Source organism: Micromys minutus (genome assembly GCF_963924665.1).
Source record: "Micromys minutus genome assembly, chromosome: 3".
In the NCBI taxonomy this organism is placed as follows: domain Eukaryota; kingdom Metazoa; phylum Chordata; class Mammalia; order Rodentia; family Muridae; genus Micromys; species Micromys minutus.
The window spans coordinates 33,499,876-33,522,209 of NC_137972.1; the positions used below are offsets into that span (position 1 = coordinate 33,499,876).

Consider the following 22,334-nt stretch of genomic DNA (forward strand, 5'->3'; position numbering starts at 1 on the left):
AATCTGGAGCTTGCTGATTGGCTAGACTGTTGGCCTATGAACTGTAGGGGATCCTCCTGTCTGCCCTCCCCCAATGCTGATTCACACACACTTCACATCTGTGTTGTCATAGATGCTGGGGATCAAACTCAGGAGCTCATGCTTTGCAGCAAGCTGATCACTAACCCATCTCCCTCACCCCGAAAGGCAGTCTCTTTTTAAAAATACTTTCATCATCTTTTGTTGAACTCACAGATGTGCAGCTTATGAGGGCAGAGGGCTGACTGTACATGTGTTTGCTCATCTGCTGTAGTAGAAACACAGCAGATGAGTTGGACTAAAGAAAACCGTGGTGTGTAAGGTGTGGAGGGAAAGGGTAAAGATGGGTCTTCACTCTGAGAACCTTTAAATCTGGTTTGGAGAGATGAGCAGGGGAGGGCCTGGGTTCAGATACTCATTCACGTAGAAGCAGGTACAACAGTGGGTTTGTGTAATCCCAGTGCTGAGGAGTCTAGACAGGTGACTATCTGGAGCTCACTGGCCAGGCTAACTGAATCAATGAACTCCTCGGGTAACAAGGCAAGAGCCATCTCCGGAGACTGACCCCACGTGGTGGATCATGCTGACCATAGAAACTAGTGGGCAGAACTTACAAGGACAGGATTCTGCTCTCACTTCACAAGTCTCATGCTTGTTGCAAAACAAAACAAAACAAACAAACAAATAGCTACCACTTTAACTCAGTGCTCCATGTTACTAGTAGCAGGCGTTACATGCCTCTGTATCCTTGTCCAAATAATCAACCTGAGTTGAGTCATTAGAATATAAGGAACAGTCACAGTATGAGTCGATCCTACAAGACAGAGAGACTTACATTATCAAACACAAACTCGGCACTCAAAAACATTGGAGTGTATTTTATACTTATAAATCCCAAGAGGCAGCCATTGAGCCGGGCTTGCTGGAACATGCCTTCGATCTCAGAAGCAGAAGATTGTCCCAAGTTCCAGGCTATCCAGGGATACATGGAGACCATGTCTTCAACAAACAAGAGGAACAACTGCCAACCAGCAAATGAACTGTGGGAACTCAGGATAGTTCTTTTATTTCCAAAACAAAAATCCATGGCAGACATAGTGGAACAGTTGACAGGGTTTGAATGTGGGCTGTGTGCAGTGTTATTTTTGGAAGGGTTGTTCTCTTTCTTGGGTTAGATAAAGTTATTGTTAGCTGAGAATTCCTGATTCTTAAGAGAAATGTGTTGTAATGTCAAAGATTCTCAAATTTTTGAGTCATGGTATATATAATAAATAAAGAATTCAAGAGAGGGCTAAGTAGCAGGTGATGGATATTCATAATTGGATGTTTATCCCTTCTGAGTATTTTCTAATAGGAAATTTAAAACATGCAGAGACTAAGGGTCACGGGTTCTCAGGCTTGTCCCATCCTCTTCCTCCTGTCCAGGCTGGCCAGGTCACTTCCTCTTTCAACTGAGAAAGAATATCTTCCAGTACTGGAGAGAGAGTCTCTTTGCACCCTAAAACACTGTCTCCACACAGGTGAAGACCCCCTCGTGGATGACCAAAATGAGCGAGATATCAATTCAGTCGCTGGTGTTTTAAAACTGTATTTCCGAGGACTGGAAAACCCACTCTTTCCTAAGGAAAGGTTTCAAGATTTGATATCTACTATTAGTAAGTATTTTGCAGGTGGGATGGCTTCATGGATCTTTATAGAAGGTGAAGTGCTGCCTTTTGATCCTGCCAGGCACAGGAGAGGGAGCCTCTGAGCAAAGCATGCTTCTTAGAGAGCTTAAAGACTCAGCTCTACAGGCAGCACCATCAGCTAATGGACATGGTACTCCTTAGGTACAACAGGAGCTAGGAGGAGAAGCAGAGGGAAACCTGGGGTCACAGAATAGACCTGGGGGAAAGCATGTGAGCAAGACTGCCAAGAGGAGGGGACACAGGGAAGTCTGGAAGGGTTGGGGACAGTGGCCCAGTTGGGTCAGCAGGTCAGAGCATGGTGCAGGCAAATGTAACAAAAGGAGTAGGGTTGAAGGTCTTTGAAGGACCCCACAGCTTTGTACTATAGGAGTTAGGGATCCATGGAAGGTTTAGGGATCTGGTCAGCAGACAAGGGAAATGAGGTTAGTTAACTGACTGGGAGATTCTCTTTACACTGCTGGTCACGAGAGTTCTTGACTGATAGAGGAGATGTTGGCCATCAGGATGTGTCCCAGGTGTAGGACAGTAGAAGAATGCTTAAGCGCTCATGTATTCTTTCTTTGACCCCCAGCTTCCTCAGTGTTTCCTTCCTGATCACCTTTTAAGATCTATGCCAAACTCTAAACCATATCTCAAAAATCCAGGCCCCCAAAGGCTCCATCCTGCCTAGGCTCCATGTCACTGGCTTATTGGTATCATTAGACCAGATCCCCGTAATCCAGGTCCTGTGCAGGACAATGAGCTGACACCGAGGGACATCCCATGTTGGTGTCCTACTAGAGACTCGTGATGAGAAGGTCTTTTCTGTCCAGGGCTATGATTATATAGAGCAAGCCACACCCATCAAACTTCTTCCAGACACAATGGCCAGGGTCAGCCTCAGACGCTTTGTAAACAGCGCCTACCTGTAATCTGGTGGCACTTCACTGCATTTATTAAACAATAGCCCTCATGTCTGTGTTTCTGGTTTCCTGAGTTGCAGTTACCCCAGCGGACTGCAGTCTGGGTGTTTTAAAACACTTAGGTTGTCCATGACCTCTGTCTTGGGTGCTGTCATAACTGCTCCCCTTCATTATTGTTTCAATATGTACCTTCCTGTGTCTATGTTATGAAGTAAGTTTTACCAAGGATATGTATGCATAGAGGAAATGGCACAGATGCAGTCTCCCAGCGTCTTGCCTTTAGCATGTCTTAGAACATTCACTGTTACATATTTACATGTCACCTCCTAATTAAAGCCAAGGAGTCTCCTTTTTTTTGTTTTTTTCTTTTTTTTAAAGATTTATTTACTCATACATATGAATGCTATTTGCATGTCTGCCTGCATGACAGAAGAAGACAACCTCATTACAGATGGTTGTGAGCCACCGGGTGGTTGTTGGGAATTGAACTCAGGACCTCTGGAAGAGCAACCAGTGCTCTTAACCCTGTCCTCAGCCCTCCTTTCTTTCTCCTAACAGTGATTTAAGTACTCTCTTTATGAAAAGCATCTTTAAGAACTACAGGGTTGCTAATGGCTATAGGGGAGTGCCTGGCACAGATGGCGCACAGGAGAGTCCAGAGGACTTACAGAGGGGTAGTGGTTTTTTTTTTTTTTTTTGGTTTTTTGTTTGCTTTGTTTTGTTTTTTATCTCTAAGAAATTGACTGTGAGCTCACTTGGGTGAGACTTCCTCCAGTCAGGTCTTAGAGTTGATCTAGAGGAACCACCCTGTTGAAAGTCAAGGCAGGTCACACTGATTCATGTGCCCTACACAATCAGGGCACGTGGGTGATGGATGCCAATACAGATTTCCACTTACTGTACAACCCCATGCAATGCCTCTTCAAGAGCAAGAACCCCAGCTTTGGCAACAGCATCTCACTGAGAACCATGGTTCTAGGTAGTCTTCAGACTCTATGGAAGAACAGTGGGCAGAAGACAAGGCAGGCAAGAGTGTCAGTAGCCCTGTCATGTTGGCTGCTGAGGAGAAAGGGGTCTTTTGGAGGCTGGAGTTCTATGAGGGAAATGTCACTGACAATATGTGGCTTGTCCACCCTACACACAGCATTGACACTTTCTTATAGTTCCAGGTTGCCAACTTCATATTCTGTCTGTCCAGGGCATCATACCAGCATCTAAGGTTCTGAGAACAAATCCCCGATGAGGTCCTGGGCATGTGCTGAGCTCTCCAGTCGACAGGTCACTCAAGAGGAGTGTTTACTATTCTGAGCAACTGCGGCGTTCCCAGGCCTGTGCTATGGCTGGTGCCTGTTGCATTTTACTAAGCCACTGTCCCTGTCTGTGTCATCAGGACTCTAAGGCTGCCAGTGACGGAAACGAAACCATAAAGTCCATAAAACAAAGAGTGTCAGATCCCTTACCAAAAAACTTTAGGCCATTCACTTTAGACTTCACATGGCCACTCTGGGGTTTCTGTCACTCTTCTGTGTGACATCAGGCAGGCCTCTCTTCTCTGGCAGATCCCCAGCTACACCAGATCTTCTACTATTGGAGTCCCAGGCACCTCTCTATAGGTCCATGAGTCCTCAAGACCAGGTCAAAGAGGTTCTAAGCACGCTAGCCCACAACCTGCCTTATTCTGATTGGCTCTAGCCAGGATCTCAGATGAATTCCAACTGAGAGTAGAGCCACCATGACTGGTCCCTGTAGCTTATGGAGGAGGAGGGGCCTGGAGATATCTACGGCCTTGCTCTCTAAGGATGATGGTCACCTTGAACCCTCTGTGCCTTACAGAACTGGAGAACCCAGCTGACAGGGTGCACCCAATCCAGCAGATCCTCATCACCCTGCCCCGCGTGGTCATTGTGGTCATGAGATACCTCTTTGCTTTCCTCAATCAGTGAGTACCTGGCCTGGGGAACCCTCTGCGGTGGGCCTCCTCCCCGAGGGCTGTCCCAAGCCTCCTATGAATGCTATTGTTATATGTCAGAATATAAAAATTTCTGCACTTGAGTTGAGTCCCCATTCCCCAACCCCAAAGGAAAAAAGCTCTGGAGGAAGATTTGCCTTTTGGGTGCACAGTGAGTTCCTGTTCTCTCCTAGCCTTTCCCAGTACAGTGATGAGAACATGATGGATCCCTACAACTTGGCCATCTGCTTCGGGCCCACTCTCATGCACATCCCCGATGGGCAGGACCCTGTATCCTGCCAGGCGCATGTCAATGAAGTCATCAAAACCATCATCATTCACCATGAAGCCATCTTCCCCAGCCCTCGGGAGCTAGAGGGACCCGTGTACGAAAAATGCATGGCTGGCGGGGAAGAGTACTGGTAAGGCATCCTTCCTCTAAATATTCCTAATAGCATCACCCTATTGTTAAAAACAGTCCAAAGCCTTCCGCTTTTCTCATTACACTAGGGGACAGGCACTGTTTCTAGTTTTCCTTATAAGCTTTACAGTCGTCCATTGTGAGAGACAACTACATCGGTCAAGATTGCATAAGTTACAAGGAGTAAGAACATGCCTCCCGATAGCCTAAGCCAATGTGTAAGTGTAGTTTACTTCACTGAAACCTCTAAGGGTATACCTTCAGGCATGGCTGGATCCAGAGGCTCAGCAGATGTCATTGGACAGTCTCCACCCCTTGGCTTCCCTTAGTAGCTGTCAGAAGGCAGCTCCAGCTTTGTCACCCACTCTCTGGGCAGCTTCAACACAAAAAGAGCCTTCCCTTTCTCAGCTGCTCATGTAGAGATTTCCCAAGAGTTATTTCAGGGCTTCTTCTGGGTCCTAGGGGTTCTTATAGTATGGTGGCTGGCCAGTAACCTTTCTCAGGAAACAGAGGAGTGGATGATCCTATAAGAACCTCCAGTTACTGACCCCTCCCACTCAGGAGTCTTTTCTTACAGAGTTTCATTTCTTTGTATACCCCACCTCAGGCCAATAATCATTAGTTGGGTAGCTCTCTTAGCTGCTATGATTCTCTGTACAAGGAGAAATAGTTAGGAACCTTTTCAGACCCAGGTCTGGCTTCCATCTTCAAGCTAAGCCTGAAAGAGTAAAAAGATGGATATGTGTTTAGTTGTAATGAGCGACTACCTAGACAGCACCAATATACCAGATGTGTCAGGAAACTAGAGCAAAGGAAAGCTTCCACACTGAAAAAAAAATGATTGTGGTGCTTAGGGTGTAACCCCGGGATGGGGTGTATACTTACTGTGGGGGAGATCCTGAACTGGATCCTTAGCACCAAAATAAAACGAAAAGATTAATGTTGGGGATAGAGTGGTGGCTCAGCAGTTAAGAGTTCGTATTGCTGTTACTCTTACAGAAGGCCTGCGTTCAATTCCCAGCACCCAAGTCTGGCAGCTCACCGCTGTCTATACACAGCTCCAGGTGAACTGATGCCTTCTGACCGCACAGGCACCTGGGTTCAGACACATATTGTTCCCACTTACAAATAATTTTTAAAATAAAATAAACATTGGTAAGAAAATAGGTACTTTTACCCCTGGTTTAAATATCACGCAATGTGTGCATACATTAAGTGGCCATATGATATCTCACAAGGATGTAGAATTTGTATGGGTTTTGTTTAGTTACATTTTAATTAAAAAGAAAAATCCAATGAGGGAGGAGGAATGAAGAGAGGAGAAAGTTAAACATGCTGCTTGAGGCTAGCCAAATGGTCCTGTCCTGTTGTCACGTCATCCCCAGCTCAGGTCAACATGGCCATACACTTACCTTTCCTCCAGGTGCCTACAGGGAACATAGACATTTCAGGTTTTTTTTTTTTTTTTGCAACAGAGTCTCACTGTTTGGCATATACTAGTCTTGAACTTGTGATCCTCCTGCCTCTGTAGGTGCTGGGATGATAGACTTGATGTGCCATGCCCAGTGGGAATTTGGGTTCTGAGTAAAGCATTCCTGGATGCTTGGATCACCTCCATTCTCTAGGCTTATTTGAGCAACTGCTTCAAAGTTGACCATTCCTCCCCAGGGACACACAAAGGGCTACAAGGGCACATGGTCACAGTGGTGTCTGCTTGCGGCTCTCTATCCTGACACTGTGCGAGACTTAATGCTTTCTGGAAAGCACAGTTTCCTCACCAAGAGAAGCTAAACACACAAATCACACGTTTGTTAGTGTACAATACACACATACCACTTTGACATTTTTCCTCATTTCCTGTGAGGCTGGAGAAGTAGCCATTACATGGTCATTTTGAAGGCATTTTCAAAACCAAAAAGGAGGGTGAGGCTGAAGGTCTCAGTACAGTAAACAAGATTCATTCCCCCAGTGATGCTGCCTCCTCCTCCATCCCTACCCTCCTATCCTCCCACCCCCCCAGTCCCCCATCCAGAATCCTCTGGGGACTGGATCTCCTGGTGGCAGGATGGTACCTGAGCAGGATCAGCTCCAGTGGGAGGAGTGTTGAGAGGCTCTGGTTCCAGAAAGGAGGTCCCTGAGCCAATCACAGGCCACCAGGAAAAGATTCCCAAGGAGGTTAAGAAAAGATCCAAACTAGCAGCTTAAACTGGAGCCAACTCACAGAGGACTGGGCCAAGACAGTCCTAGGCCTGGAGCCCTCAGGAGAATGAGGAGTGGCTCGGTCTGTTGACATGGAGTATGTGACAGGAGGGTGGAGAGGTGCCAGGTTCCACAGGTCATCTGGAGGCCAGTTCTGATGTCCTCGACTTGGATCTGATCCTGATGGGAATGGGGGATTTTTCACAATACAGTCTACTTTCTTTTTGTTCTTTTGAAAGCAGAGGCTCCTGTAGCCCAGACTGGCCCCAAACTCATTGTATAGCAGAAGCTCACTTGAACCTCTGAGAGCTGGGATTACAGGCATGCACTGCCAGGCCAGGTTCGTACCGTGCTGGAGATGAAAGCCAGGCTCTGTACATGTCAGATACCACCAGCAGAGCTGCCCAGAGCGCGCTGTTCTTTTTTAACGGTATCATGAATGTCAGCTCCTCTAAACAGCCACCCCGATCACTCCATGTCAGTCCCTCCGCCGCTCTCCCCTCCTGCTCAGCCTGTCTCTTCCTTAGAAATCCTTATTTCATCTTGCAACTGTTCAGTGCACTGAGCACTTTTTCTCCCTAGAATGTGAGCGGTACGTTGAGGGACCTGGTTCACTTGGTTTGTCATTGTATCCTTCCTACTTAGTGTAGTGATGTATAAACCCAGTTGATATGCTGAAGAAGACTACACACACATGCACACACATACACACACATACACACACATACATGCACACATACAGACATGCACTTGTACACATACACACAGGTGCAGACGCACATGTGCTCACGAACACGCACACGCACACTATGAGCAAAGTCTTGGCTTCCAGAAGCTTTCGGTCTACCACTGCCGCTGCCATCTGGATCTCACTGAACACGTAACTGTTTCGGCCCACTACTAGAATACTTGGGTCTGAGTCATCTATAATAAACTGCAATCTATGTGCTCAAGGTTCTGGAAACTAAGAGGTGTATATAGTACATATGGTGAGGGCCTTCATGTCACATTGTCCCATGGTGGAAGACAGAAGGGAAGGAAGTGGGAAACAAACGAGAAAGCCAAAAGGTGTCACTTGGCTCTCATGATAGCTAACCCATGTCTTGATTGACACCAGTCAATTTCTGTTAACACAGCCCTTGTGGCCTCATTGCCTCTGCTTAGATTATACCTCCAAACTTGGTGACATTGGGAATGACATTTCCAATACATGTGGGCCACATACTCAAGCCTATCACAATCTGGTCAGTTCTGTAGCTCGGGGTCAGTAAGGGAGTATTCAGGAACTCCCATCCGCAACAGATCCTCTTCCTGTGTTTGTTTACAGTGACAGCCCACACAGTGAGCCGGGGACCATTGATGAAGTTGACCATGACAATGGGACGGAGCCTCACACCAGTGATGAAGGTGAGTAGCACAGAAGGTCTAGGCCAAAAACCTCACCCGGACCTCTCCTGCTTACTCCAGCCAGCCACAGGGCCGGCCTCACAGCCTCTCAGCTCTCCAGTCAGTACAGCATGCCCTTCAGCATGGAGAGGGACCCAGGAAAGCCTTTATACATGCCTTGGGTCCCAGCACAGGCCCGCTCGGATCCTGGTGGGTGCTGTGCCTTCACTACCTACCATTCCCGGCCCATGTTGTCCTCTGTGTGTCCTGCTTGGGTCCCGAGGATCTGCTCTGCACCAGGCCTTTGCTGGGACCTAGGACACAGTCATGAATGAGGTGAGTCCTTGAGGCATTTTCAGCACACCTGAACAGATTGGAAGCAGCTCCTTAAGAACAGACTGACAGTGAGTCAGCCAGTGCAGGGGCACCTGCGAATTACCTCAGTAGTGAGGACTGTGGAGAGAAACAGATGTACGTGTGTGTGTGTGTGTGTGTGTGTGTGTGTGTGAGAGAGAGAGAGAGAGAGAGAGAGAGAGAGAGAGAGAGAGAGAGAGAGAGAGAGGGGAAGGGTTCCATCCACCTGATTCCTCTACTCCAGCCAGATGAGGAACAGAGTCATGCTGGTTTCCATGGAAACTGGACCACACAGATGCGGAATCTGAGTGAAGTGGCTCAGGCCTCCTTACCCACTAGGCAGAGAGGGAAGAGTCTAGATCAGAACCACACAGGGACTTCTTTTTTGTGAGTGTCTGTGTGTAAGTGCATTTTCATGCATATGTGTACTCACATGGCACACACATGAAGACTTGAAGGGGTTGTTGTGCGTCTTCTGTAAGGCAGAATCCCTGAACCTGGGCTAACATATTTTCACTTGGACTGGAAGCCAGTAAGCCTCAGTGACACTCTGTCTCCGTCCCTCTCAGAGCTGGGGTCTGAGGTCACAGGTGTGTTGCCAGATGCCTGGCTTGTCTCCTGGATCCCGGGATCTGAACTCCAGTCCTCATGATTGTGCAGCGAATGCTCTTAGTAGCTGAGCCACCTCTCTCCCAGTCAGCGGTGAGGTTTTTGGAGGCGCATTTGTCAAGTCAAAGAAGCTTTCTTCTGTTCCTGTTGGGAAGTGTTTTGTTAGGAAAAGGTGTTAGATGTTTGCCAAATGCTTTTCTTTATTCATTCTAGTCCTCTGTGCTTTCAATTTCACTGATAAGATGGGATACATTCACTGAATGTTTAGATGCGAAACAATTTTACATTCTGAGATAAACTGTCCTCAGGCATAGAGCATGATTCCTTTACTTACCCCTGCATCCAGTTTGCTAATATTTTGTAGAGAACATTTTCATCCATATTCATAAGTGGTCAGCCTGCAGTTTCCTGGTGATACAGTCCAGGATTTGTGTTAGATAATACTTGCTTCATGAAATGTTGCCAAGTGCCCCATCTTATGCTTTTTGGATGACTCTGTGAATAATCATTATTGTTTAAATGTTCAGTATAGTCCAATAATGAAGCCAAATGGGGCTGGGCACTTCTCTCTGAGTAGCGCTTTGATGGGTGGTTCATTCTCTTGGAGACTCATTCAGGTTTCCTTTTTTCTTCCCATAAAATATGTCCTTGGCATGTGTGCATGTCCATGTATGACAGGCAGGCGCATGCATGACATGGCGTGCATGTAGAAGTCATAGGACATCTTTCCCCTTTCTCTTGTTTCTGCTGCTGCACGTGACAGGCTAGCTGGCCTGGGAGCATCTTGATGGTTCTCTTGTCTTTCATCCCTTCCCACCACCGGAGTGCCGGATTACAGATGTGCACCACTGTATGTAGCTTGAGAACTGAGGTCATCTTACTAGCCCGACATTATTTGTTTTTAATATTTGTTTATTGGGGCTGGGGTCATGTCATGGCTTGTACTTGTGAGGTTGAAGGACAGCTTGCAGGGTTTGGTTCTCTCCTTCCACCACGTAAGGCTCAGCAATCAAACTCACATTTTGGGCTTGGCAACAAACAGCCTTTCCTGCTGAGCCATCTCATTGGCCCCAGATATCCTATTTCTCAAGCCGGCTTCAGTAGTCTGTAATTTTTAGAAATGTGCGCATTTTATCCAACTTTCTAGTCTGTTGTTATATAGTTGTTGGTAATGTCTCTTTATGATACCTCTTTTCCCTTCAAAGTAATAACATTAGTATTCCTCTTTCACTTTTGATCTTATATTTGATTAATGTAATTTTTCATTCTTATTTTCTTAGTTTACTTAGCCAAAGATTTGTTAACTTGATTGATCATTTTCAAAACAGCAGCTTGGACTTTCACCTAGTTGCCTAGTCTCTGTCTCATTTAGTTCCACTCTCGTTACCGTCACATCCTTTTCTGCTTGTTTGGGTTTAGTTTGTTACTTCTAATGTCTTAACAATTTTTTTTTTTTTTTAGATTTTAAATTTATTTTTAGTGTTTTTCCTGCATGTGTGCCTATGTACCACGTGCATGAAGTGCCCTCGGCAGCCAGAAGAGGATGCCAGATCCTCTGGAACTGCTAACATATAGGTGCTAGGAATCAAACCCAGGTCCTCTGGAGAGCTGCCTGCCTTTAACCACTGAGTCATCGCTCCATCCCCCGCACTTCCTGTTTTTTAAGGTGAAGGTGGAGGTTATTGATTTAGGATTTTTCTTAGCACCGCCATTTGCAACTCTACATTCCACCTAGGGCAGGGCTTTGGCTGCATCTGTGAGCTTGACTGCGCGGTGTCCTTATTTTCACTCACCGTTTGCACGGTTAAGAGCCACTGAAAGGCTGACTGTGTGGCTCGGCAGTAAGAATGAGAGAGTGGCTGCCTAGTGCGTGTGAAGCTCTGGGTTCCATCCCCAGCATGACAAAGGAAAAAAGAAAGAGAGAGAGAGAGAGAGAGAAGGAAAAAAGAGCCGTGGAAACCAGCATGAGTGAGCAGAGAGGGGGATCTAGTGCTGCTGCAGGCAGAGTGGGGTCTTACGTGTAAAGTGGACCAGGGAGAAAAGACCCCATGGGAAAGTGGGCATGGAATACATACTGAAGTGTAGAAGAAACAGAATTTTTTTCAAACACACACACACACACACACACACACACACACACACACACACACACACACTTGATCCAGGGTCTCATGTAGCTCAGACTAGCTTTAAATTCCTGTCATCCTACCTCTACCTCCCAAGTGCTTGGATGATAGGTGTGTATTACCACACCTGACTGAACTGGCTTCTGAAATTACGCAGTGGAAAACAAGGATCTGGCTTGTTTTGGCCTATGGACATTTTAGATTTGTTTACTCATTTAATTTCTTATGAGATAGGTTATCACTATGTAACCCAGACTGGTCACAAGCTCACACTCTTCCTGTCCTGGGCTCCAAAATGCTGAGATTCCAGGTCTATGCCACTGAGCCTGGTATTCAGTGGACATTCTGAGAAATCACATGGCTTGCCTAAGATCAAACAGTGGGAAGAAATCTGAACCTAGAACGCTGGGGTCCTGAGCCCCAGCCCACATGTGTTCATCAAACCTGCTGCCCATGTTTCCTCTCTGAAGCCAAGGCTGCACAAGTCCCGGGCTCGCCCATGACCTCACAGATGCTTTTTCTCTTGATTTTCTTCCAGAAGTGGAGCAGATCGAGGCCATCGCTAAGTTTGACTATGTGGGGCGGTCCCCTCGTGAACTATCCTTCAAAAAAGGGGCCTCACTACTCCTGTACCACCGTGCCTCCGAGGACTGGTGGGAGGGCCGTCACAATGGCGTAGATGGACTCATCCCTCATCAGTACATAGTTGTACAGGACATGTGAGTGAGAACTGGGGCCTTCTGTGAAGAATGAGGTAATAGATTAGTGATGTCTGGAACGGGCAGTGGAAGGGGAATACTGGGAATGTGTTCTCCCAGGTTCAGTATGTTTGATAATCTCTAAGAATGATTTTTCCCCCTAATTTTCTTTCATTTCTGTGCAAATCCACAGAAGAAGTATGCAGTTGCTCTTCCTTCAGATGATACAGAGATAGTATTAGGTATAGAGTCATCACTCATGGTCATTAACATCCCGTAGTCTCGTATCCCTCCACTGTCTAGGGTTTTTCCTATAGCCAGTGATCAGCTCACCAACCCTCAGTTCTTTATTCCACATGTGACCTTCAAAGGGAATAGAGAAAAAGAAACATTCCTCACCCTCCTTTAACCAGGCATCATTCTTAACGATTTGAGGAGTTAAAGAAAACCACACATCCCAAGAATCCAACACTGTCAGAAAGTTCAAGAAATCGACACTTTGTCTGGGGTTCCCTCATTCCCTTCCAGCTTGGACAGGCTCCACAGAGCTGACCTGTCCTGGAAGCAGCTATGGAGCCAAACTCCACAGGAAGGAAAGCCTAAGCCTATGTTGTGACATCGGAGAGAACGTTCTGAGCTTGAGTGAAGGCCAAGGCCAAGAGAATGAGAAAGGGGATCCGTAATAGCGGGGCATCTGGCAGCCCTGGATTTCACAGGCCTCTGACAGCAAGGGCAAGTCACTGGAAGGAGAAGGTTATAGAAGGAAACTGGCAGGGCACCCTTAAAGCAGGGGCTACCTCACAAGTACCCTGCACTGCAGATAGGAAGATAAGGGGCTGAGGTAGACCTTCCTCCCTTGCTTGGCTCTGAACCACTTTTCATGAAGCCATAGGAAACTCAGCATACTGAGAGACTGAGCACTCAGTATCCCATGCCCAGCTTGCAGATTTCAACACCCATTTCCTCAACCTGTCTCCATCATTGAAAGGGTCTAAGAGAGCGAGCTAGGAAAGGGGAAAAATAAAACAGTGATACAGGAGTGGAATGCAAGGGAACCACCTGTCAGGGAGCCTGGCTATGGGAGCATCACTGTAGGTGTGTGTGGAGGGAAGGTGCTCACCTTGGGCTGCTGGTGTAGCCATAGGTATGTGCAGACAGCTGTGGAGGAGTTCTGAGCATCCTCAGAGGATGGCAACCACCTCCAACTTACGTCTCTCTCCTCCACAGGGACGATGCCTTCTCCGATAGCCTGAGCCAAAAGGCTGACAGTGAGGCTAGCAGTGGGCCACTGCTGGATGACAAGGCCTCCTCCAAGAATGACCTCCAGTCCCCCACAGAGCACATCTCTGATTACGGCTTTGGGGGGGTGATGGGCCGGTAGGAAACATGGGTTTATTTTTGTCTCGCTAGTATCCATCTGTTTGTTTGTGTCTGAATTAGGAGAAACAAGAGGGCAGGAAGGGGAGGAGACAGCTGTTAGAGCACCTTGATTCTATAAGCTGTGACACTGGGAACAGCCGGGTGGGCTGGCTGGGAGGACCCAAGGACTCTAGGTGTGAGCCACCCAGCTTCGAGGTAGAACGGAGGGGCATTGAAGAAGGAGGAAGAAGACATAGGCCAGGATCATAGAACTGTTTATTTTAAATAATAATCATAGGCCAGCCTGACCACATAGTAAGATGTCTTAAAAATGTAATATAATAATAATGAAAAAGAGAGACAGAGATAGATCTCTAAGACTGCCTTGAAAATTTAATATAATAATACTGAAAGAGAGAGACAGAGAGACAGATGTGTGCATGCATACATACATACACAGAGAAAGAAAGAGAGAGTGAGATAGAGAGACGTAGATAGATAGATAAATAGATAGACAGGGAGGGAGGAGAGAGAGAGAGAGAGAGAGAGAGAGAAAGAGAGAGAGATGTGCATGCATACATACATACACAGAGAAAGAAAGAGAGTGAGATAGAGAGATGTAGATATATATATATATATATAGATAGATAGATAGATAGATAGATAGACAGGGAGGGAGGAGAAAGAGAGAGAGAGAGAGAGAGAGAGATGTGTGCATGCATACATACATACACAGAGAAAGAGAGTGAGATAGAGAGACATAGATAGATAGATAGATAGATAGATAGATAGACAGACAGACAGGGAGGAGAGAGCGAGGGAGAGAGAGAGAAAGAGAGAAAAGAAGAGAGAATTTGGTGAGTGCTTTTCTTCCTCTCTCCAGATCCTGTACCCTTCCAGCTCTCTGCTGGAGAGGGTTTGTTATACAATATTTTTAAAAATCTAAAGCTCCCACAGTCCCCCTTCCCTGAAACACACCACTTAAACAGAGAGCTCACACCTCCTTTTGTGCCAGCGAAAGTTGATACCCGACTCCGCCCACCTGTTTGGTGGGAGCAGACTTGCTGGTTTCTTCACCGAGGCTGGGCTACCTCACATGACCCTTCTACCAGCACGGAGCTGTGCAAGTCATCCTGGGGACCGGAAAAGAGAGAAAGCTAACAGCCTGTCACTCTGCTTCACCCCCAACCCTGTGTCCTCTTAGGATGTCAAGTCTGTGCACCCTCACCCCACCTCACTCCTGCAGCAGGAGGGTCATGTGATCAACCCAGTCTTTTCAGAGACTGGAAGCCACCTGTGTCAGCATACAATGGGAGCATACTGGAGAATTTATTTTAGTTGAGGTCCTGGTGCCTCTTTTTAGAGCCAAGTTCAGCTTTGGACAGTGCAGAATGATAGAATCCACGGAGAAGTCAAAGACTGGGCTCCACCGATGAGAACAGCATGGTCCTCTGCTCCTAGGGGACCATATCATCTCCTGTCTCTCTCCCCTCCTCCCTTGCTCATCTTTCTTTTTTCCTTTCTCAAAGCCTCTTCCTCCCCAACACCTATGCTTTGGTCCTACTGGGGCATCCACAGGCTTGCTTAGCTTTGCTGGCAGCAGAGGGGTTGAATTGTCACCATTCCCGTGGAACTTGGCCCATTCCCAGTACCCCATTCCTCCCTACCCTCATCCCCTCATGAAGGCCTCTATATCTTGGGTGACTTCGATAAGAGAAGCGATCTTTACTTTATTTTTAAACCCACACAAATGTGGGCTAATGAAAGACAGTCTGTCGATGTATCTGGTTCCCAGCATGGACTTGGGAGAATACAGGGAAACTGTGGCGGACGTGGGTCAAAGGCTTGAGCCCTCCTTCCCCCTGCCCCATAAGCAGCTCATACCCTTTTACACCAGTAGAGACCTGGAGGTGGACGAGGTACCCATAGACACGAGGCACATTTTACAACCGCGAGTTCATTCTTCAACGACTTGTTTTCCAAGAGCTGGGAAAGCCGGATAGACAACCCTGCTCTGGGGAGGTTGGTGGGTGACAGAGGTGAACAGGTGTCTTGTTCCCAGGGGTTCCCTCCGTGCTTACTGTGGCTTTTTGGTACAGTCAAGCCTCGGTGTTTCAAACCCAGCTAGAATCGGAAAGGCGTCAGACAGTCTATGACCTTAGCTAGCCACAGCATTTCCGGTTTGAAATCTTCCTGCTCCAACCTGACCTCAGAATCCACCTGACCTTAGAATCTGGTCCGCAGCATTGCTGCCCCCAGTCTGGCTCCCACTCTTCCAATTCCTCCCTGGGCCAGGTTACTCTTCCCTTTGGGGAGGCGTCACAGGTCTAAGCCCACCCTTTATTTGCTAAAGTGTACATTATGGCTGAATGAGGCTTCACTGTGCTTGCTCCTCTAGATTTACCTGTAGCTGTGCCTTGGGGGTTGGCTGGGGCATTCTGAGACTGGCTAGGGTTGACTTCTGCCCCATGCTTCCTGCCCCTGGCCCCTTTGCAGGGTGCGACTACGGTCCGACGGAGCGGCCATCCCCAGGCGCCGAAGTGGGGGCGACACACACAGCCCACCCCGGGGCTTGGGTCCCAGCATAGACACGCCACCCCGAGCTGCTGCCTGCCCCAGCAGCCCCCACAAAATCCCCCTCAGCCGGGGACGGATTGAGAGCCCTGAGAAGAGGAGGATGGCAACATTCGGGAGCGCCGGAAGCATCAACTACCCTGACAAGAAGGCGCTGACAGAAGGGCTCTCCATGAGGTCGACTTGCGGCTCCACACGGCACAGCAGCCTAGGGGACCACAAGTCCCTGGAGGCTGAGGCCCTGGCAGAAGTAAGGGCCCCACAGAAGACAGTTAGGCTAGTGAGACACCCTATGGGACAGAGGGTGGGAAGTGCTGAGTGGGTACCACAGTGGCCTTTGGTGGAACTTGAGACAGAGCCAGACAAGGCAGGGTGTTGGCTTCCTTTCCATGCCACTAGCTATGGCCCTTGTAAGGAATGGAAGACCCTCCCCCGACCTCCAGTGGCCAGGCTGAAGAGAGTGTAGCTGGGTTATGGGGCAGAGGCAATGGCAGACCTCTCCACAAGAGACTATGGTGTCCATGTGTCCATGCATGTATCTATTCATCTCTACATGCATGCATACATAAATGCCTCCTTCGTTCATTTATTGATGAGTCTTGACTGGACATCTGTTGGGTGACATCTACCACGTACAATGAAGTACAGTGGAGACCCGATGTACTTTGGTTCTGCCCATATGAGCTTAAAGTTAAAGAGAAACGCCAACCCAAAACAGCAGCTAGGCTGCGAATCTTTAATAAGTACGAGGTGCATCATATTTTGAGAGTCTATAGTTTGGAAATGATGCACCAGGAGGATATGACCTGAGACCCGAGAGGTGGGCGGGACTAAACAGCTGAAGCAGAATAGAAGATTATCTCAGGCTCTTTCATAGTGTTTCCTGTTTGGTTTTGGTGGGTGTTTTTTTTTTTTCTCTTTGTCCCCTCCCCCCACTGGCCAGATGAACAGCACCATGCATTGTTTACCAGTTCACATCACTGGTCACATCTGTTTTTGACATTACGTTCCCAGAAGTCTCCATTCTTATCCCCCTAGCTGTAATTTTGGACAACGGTCCATTACATACCTCTCTTGATATTGTCTCTAACTTAAGAGATAACAGGGCCTAGCAGATCCTGCAGGCTGGGGGTAATCTGTTATGCTGATAGCCTTTGAGTGAGGTGAGCCTGTGATCTTGTGAGCACATTCTTACAAGAGTCCAGGGAAGATCCTCAGAGAATGTCCTGACTGGACGCAATGCACCACCAGCTAGAAGTCCACACGTGGCCTTTACCTCATATATTAGTGCCTTCCAGAGAGTCCTTGGGGTCGGTAACTTGGCATTGGCCAAGCAGAGGAGACAGTCAACTTGGCCTTCTACCCTTGAAGGCTAATCTTTTGAGAACCATCACCCTAGCACCTAGAATCTTCTAAAGACTCTCTGCCAGTCACAACGGGGCAGGGGCTTTCTAAAACTGACTTGGGCCCTTTACGTGGACACGCAAATGCAGTCTGGGACACTGTGCCTAACACATCACAGACCGCAAGATGATGCCGTGGGATGAGGGGCATTCTGCAGCTAGCATCATTTATGCTGTGGTACTCTGACTAAGTAGAGGGGTATAATTGACAAGACGCTCTGGAGCTTTGTAATAGTTTGTTGTGCCCTGTGGATCTCCAGCAGAACAGAGTGTACCCCATCGTCAGACTTCCTTAGTTTTATTTGAGGAGCATTTTGTTAGCCTAACCCAAGAAATACACTTACCAATACTATGCGTATTGTCAGTGTGCATGCACACTCTAACTGGATAGTGCTTTTCACCAATGGAAATGAAACCGAAGCTCACGGGAAACTATGGAAACAGTCGGGAAGACACTGGCCAGCTACCCACTTGCTCAACTTCATCTCTGAGTCAAAGGGAAGGTGGTGTGGAGATCACCAAATAGGAGATGGATTCACCCTAGATTCCGTGGTCTCCAAATGCCCTGAACAATGTAGAATTAAAGCTCTAGTAATGAGACTGTTACAGAAATGTGCAACACTGTCATCTGAAGTGGGGAGGAAGTGAAAAATGAGGACTTTCCCAAGGGTGTCTCTCGGTCCCCCCAGTGCCTGCCTGCAGCTTCACCTGGCACACTTACGCATTCCTCATCAGACTAATGCAAGGCTGCAGCCTAAACCCTTCAGCCCATCTGTCGCTGAGCTTTCTGTCTTTCCCGTTCACATTCTCCTGGAGATGGGGAGATGAGAAAATGCCATTTTAGTTATTGACACTTATTTCTTTCAGCTCCTGTTGCATTAAAGCAAACAGAGGGGATTGCAGGGACAACAGGAGACTAAGTCCCAGAACAATGTCGGAGGTTGGGGTGACCCTGCACAGCGTGTGGACAGTGGATAGTCAGGGAGAAGAGCCCAGCCTGCAGTCACTTAGAACTGAACCTCAGGATAAAGAAACTCCCAAAGACTCCAAGCTGCTAGCACCGTGTGCAAAGAGTTAAACATAATGGGGAGGCATAAAACTGGCATTAGGTCATTGGCAGGTTATAGAAAGCAAATGGGATAGACTGGTACAGTGAGGTGATCAAGAGGCTGGGTGGGCAAACTCTGGAGTCTGGCAGGAAGGAGGATGCCTGCAGATCCAGAAAGGAGAACGTTAAGAACTTCAGTGGATAGAAACCTCTTCAGTGTCTCCAGGCTCCAGCCCCATCTGCCTCCCCAGAGCCATGCATTTCTTCCAGGGCTGGCCTCAGTCTACTTAAGAGCAAGTAGTCCTTAGTGCCAACCTTGCTCAGAGTGGGCATGGCACCTGCAAGTGGAAGTTTTAAGACATGTCCCTTGAACCCTCCGTGGGTTCTGGTCAGACCAGCCTGAGCAGCTTCTCCCACATCGGCTAGATATGGTGGCAGCCTCATCAGAAGCCCCATGAACAGGGACATGAACTCTGAGGAGTTGGTTGACCACTGGCAGGTTTCCTCCTGCATCCTCTCACCACATCTTTACGGCAAGAGTGGGCACTCAGCAGATGGACGGAGTGCAGTTCAGAGTGGCCCGTGTTTGCCCAGCTTGCCAAGGAGCTCGGGCTGGCCTGGTGTGCCACGCCTCTGAAACCTGAGTTATTCTCTATTCGATGAGCCTACAGATACAACTATATGCCATTTAAAATTTTCCCATGTTTTAAATAAGACACAAGCCTTTTAGATCATAATGCTGGGAGAAAAGTGGTTCTCCTGTCATTCTAGGATGTACAATATATGTTCTGTAGGTAACCATTTCCCTTTGGGCAAGGATTTCTTTTTAACTTTTAAAACTGGCATACAATTCTGTAGGTGGAGTATGAATTCTTTCAATATCTGTATGTGTTAAAATGAAAGACTTTTATTTCCATTTGATTTCACATATAGGTGTTTTACCTGCATGGATATCTATTATCCATATGTGCCCAGTTCCCACAGAGGCAAGTGAGGGTGACAGACCCCTGGGACTGGAGGCACAGCACTGTTATAAGCCACTGTGTGGGTGCTGGGAATTGAACCTGGGTTCTTTGGAAAAGTAACCAGTTTTATTAACCAACAGGCCATCCTACCTCTAAGACAAAGGACTTTTAATGAAATAAAACAAAACAACAACACAGTGGCTAGAATAGAGACTCTGGAAACAGACTGCCTGGGTTCTGACTTGGATTGTCTTGTTATTTAGCTATGTGACCCTGGGCAAGGTGCTTGGCTAGTCTGAGCTTCAGTTTCCTTATGTGGGAATTGAGTGTAACAGCTGTCCCTACCTATCCATAAACTATTAAAAGTTTTGGCTAAGTGCTCAGCATTAGGTATCATTGCTATAGGGATTGTTATTACTGTTTCTGAGTACTTACTATGTGCCAGGTGCCATGCCCATCTCTTTGCCAGGACCTGATCATTTTATACATCCCTCAACCTTCTGAGGTAGGTATTATAATTGTCTGCAGTTCACCAGTGAGAATTCTCAGGGTCAGAGAGGTCAATGCAGTCCCATAACAATGAGGTAGCAGAGTCAGTTTTTGACTGAATGTCTGCCATAACCTGATCTGCCTTCATAAACGTGACGTCCTATGCAGGACAGGTATAGAGCAGTCTCATGCTGATTCCCTGAGTTGGTTACAAGACACCCTTGGGATCTGATCTCCCCTCTGGATAATAGGGCTTCTAGGAAACACCCCTTGGAAGGTCTTGAATTGGCTAGTAGTTCTGAAGACACTGCTGACCAGAGCCCTCTCTGTCCCCAGGACATCGAGAAGACCATGAGCACGGCTCTTCATGAGTTGCGGGAACTTGAGAGACAGAACACTGTCAAGCAGGCACCAGATGTGGTACTGGACACCCTAGAGCCCCTGAAGAATCCACCAGGCCCCATCAGCTCAGAGCCTGCCAGCCCCCTGCACACCATTGTCATCCGAGACCCCGATGCTGCCATGCGCCGAAGCAGCAGCTCATCTACTGAGATGATGACCACCTTCAAGCCAGCCCTGTCAGCTCGCCTGGCTGGGGCCCAGCTGCGTCCACCCCCCATGCGTCCAGTCAGACCTGTGGTCCAGCACCGGTCAAGCAGCAGCAGCAGCTCAGGTGTGGGCAGCCCGGCAGTGACACCTACAGAGAAGATGTTCCCTAATAGCTCCTCAGACAAGTCTGGTACCATGTGACCTACAGGACCCGTGACACCGCTGTGGCCCACTGCAGCACACCAAGGCCTAGAGTGGCCTCCGTGGCTTCCACTTGCTTCCCAGGGATCTCCTGGCCTTGGAGGGCAGATCCTAGAAGGTCAGCCTGGGAGGGTATATGTCTGTGGAGAGCAGAGGCCCAGGCGTTAGCTGCAGCTACTACACAGCCATGTGAATGCCGCAGACCTCTTGTGAGCAAAGAGACATGCCAAGGAATGCTGGAGCAAGATCAGTCCCAAGGACAGTGTTTCCTAAGATTGAGGCAGATGCTTACCAGCTTCTCATATTGTCACTGGAAAATTATTCTATCGATATTCTCTACATACGTATATATGTGTGTGTATATAAATACATGCATATATACGCATATGTGTACGTATGTGTCTGTAGGTGTGTGTATATATATATATTTATGCATCTATATACATATACTAGAGAGCTGGACATACACACATGCTAACTGTATATAGACGCTCCTTTTCTTTTTTCTTTTTATGAAACTTAGATTTACCTCAGACCCATGCCACCAAACATTTCCCACTGTTACTCAGTGGGATTTGCAGGGACTTCTCTGGGAGAACTTAGAGGCCCCACAGTAACTGCGAAAGAAGCAATATACCACTAACCTGCAGAGACACAAAACCAGAAACAGTCTCCAGCTGTCTCCAGAAGTCGTGGCCTTCCAGAACAGTCTGCCATCCCCAAGGAAAGGGGGGGCAGGCAGTACCCCTAAGCAGGCTGTTCCTAAAGGTGGGGAACCCTTCATAGAAAACCCTTCACACACCCCCCAGAGACCCTGCCCTGTCACCCGGAGGCCAAAGGTCAACTTTACCCCAAAAGGCAGAGGGGGAGTGGGTGTGAAGACCCTGGAGTTTGTATGCTGAATCAGGATGCTGAGGTGCTGGGTACCATCCTAGCACAGCATGACCTGTGGTTGAGGGGAAAAGAACAGCAAACAAACAAACAAACACCCCAAACAGAAGTATGAGTTAGTTCAACCCCTAGAAGTGCTGGAGAGATAAATCTGCGGTGATTATACAAGCTTTCCTTCTCTCATCAAATAGCTAATGTTTACCTTCCTCCTCACTCTACTGATTATGCCTTGTTAGATTGAGAACTAAATGGGCAAGGAGGTGTTCGGCCACACCATGTTTTTTCCAGAGCAGTCCACACCACGCTCTGCTCCCTGTTGGAGCCTCCAGTGCCCAGTCAGCCCTTGGCCTCCATCTTAGGAGGACTGTGCTAGGAAACACTGTAGGCTGGGATTCTGTGAACATGGCAGCGCTCCCCACCCTCTCTCTTCCCATCCTCTCCTTCCATTCCTTCTAAAGCAGTCAGTGTAGACAAAACACGGTGGTAGAAACAAGGTACGTGATTCT

At 47.7% G+C, this 22,334-nt stretch overlaps 1 protein-coding gene across 3 annotated transcripts in view; it reads left to right on the forward strand.

Moving 5' to 3' along the window:
* SRGAP3 (SLIT-ROBO Rho GTPase activating protein 3) overlaps nucleotides 1-20,937 on the forward strand; it is a gene marked incomplete at both ends in the record, with an annotated part of 211,084 nt that extends 190,147 nt beyond the window's left edge. For all 3 annotated transcript variants that reach the window (XM_080914537.1, XM_080914536.1, XM_080914538.1), the window contains 8 exons: nucleotides 1,539-1,673; nucleotides 4,442-4,547; nucleotides 4,751-4,978; nucleotides 8,504-8,583; nucleotides 12,190-12,370; nucleotides 13,577-13,726; nucleotides 16,205-16,532; nucleotides 20,524-20,937. In XM_080914537.1, coding sequence (XP_080770663.1) covers nucleotides 1,539-1,673; nucleotides 4,442-4,547; nucleotides 4,751-4,978; nucleotides 8,504-8,583; nucleotides 12,190-12,370; nucleotides 13,577-13,726; nucleotides 16,205-16,532; nucleotides 20,524-20,937 — 1,622 coding nt within the window. The remainder of the gene's footprint in view (nucleotides 1-1,538; nucleotides 1,674-4,441; nucleotides 4,548-4,750; nucleotides 4,979-8,503; nucleotides 8,584-12,189; nucleotides 12,371-13,576; nucleotides 13,727-16,204; nucleotides 16,533-20,523) is intronic.
* Between the last annotated feature and the right edge of the window lie 1,397 nt (nucleotides 20,938-22,334).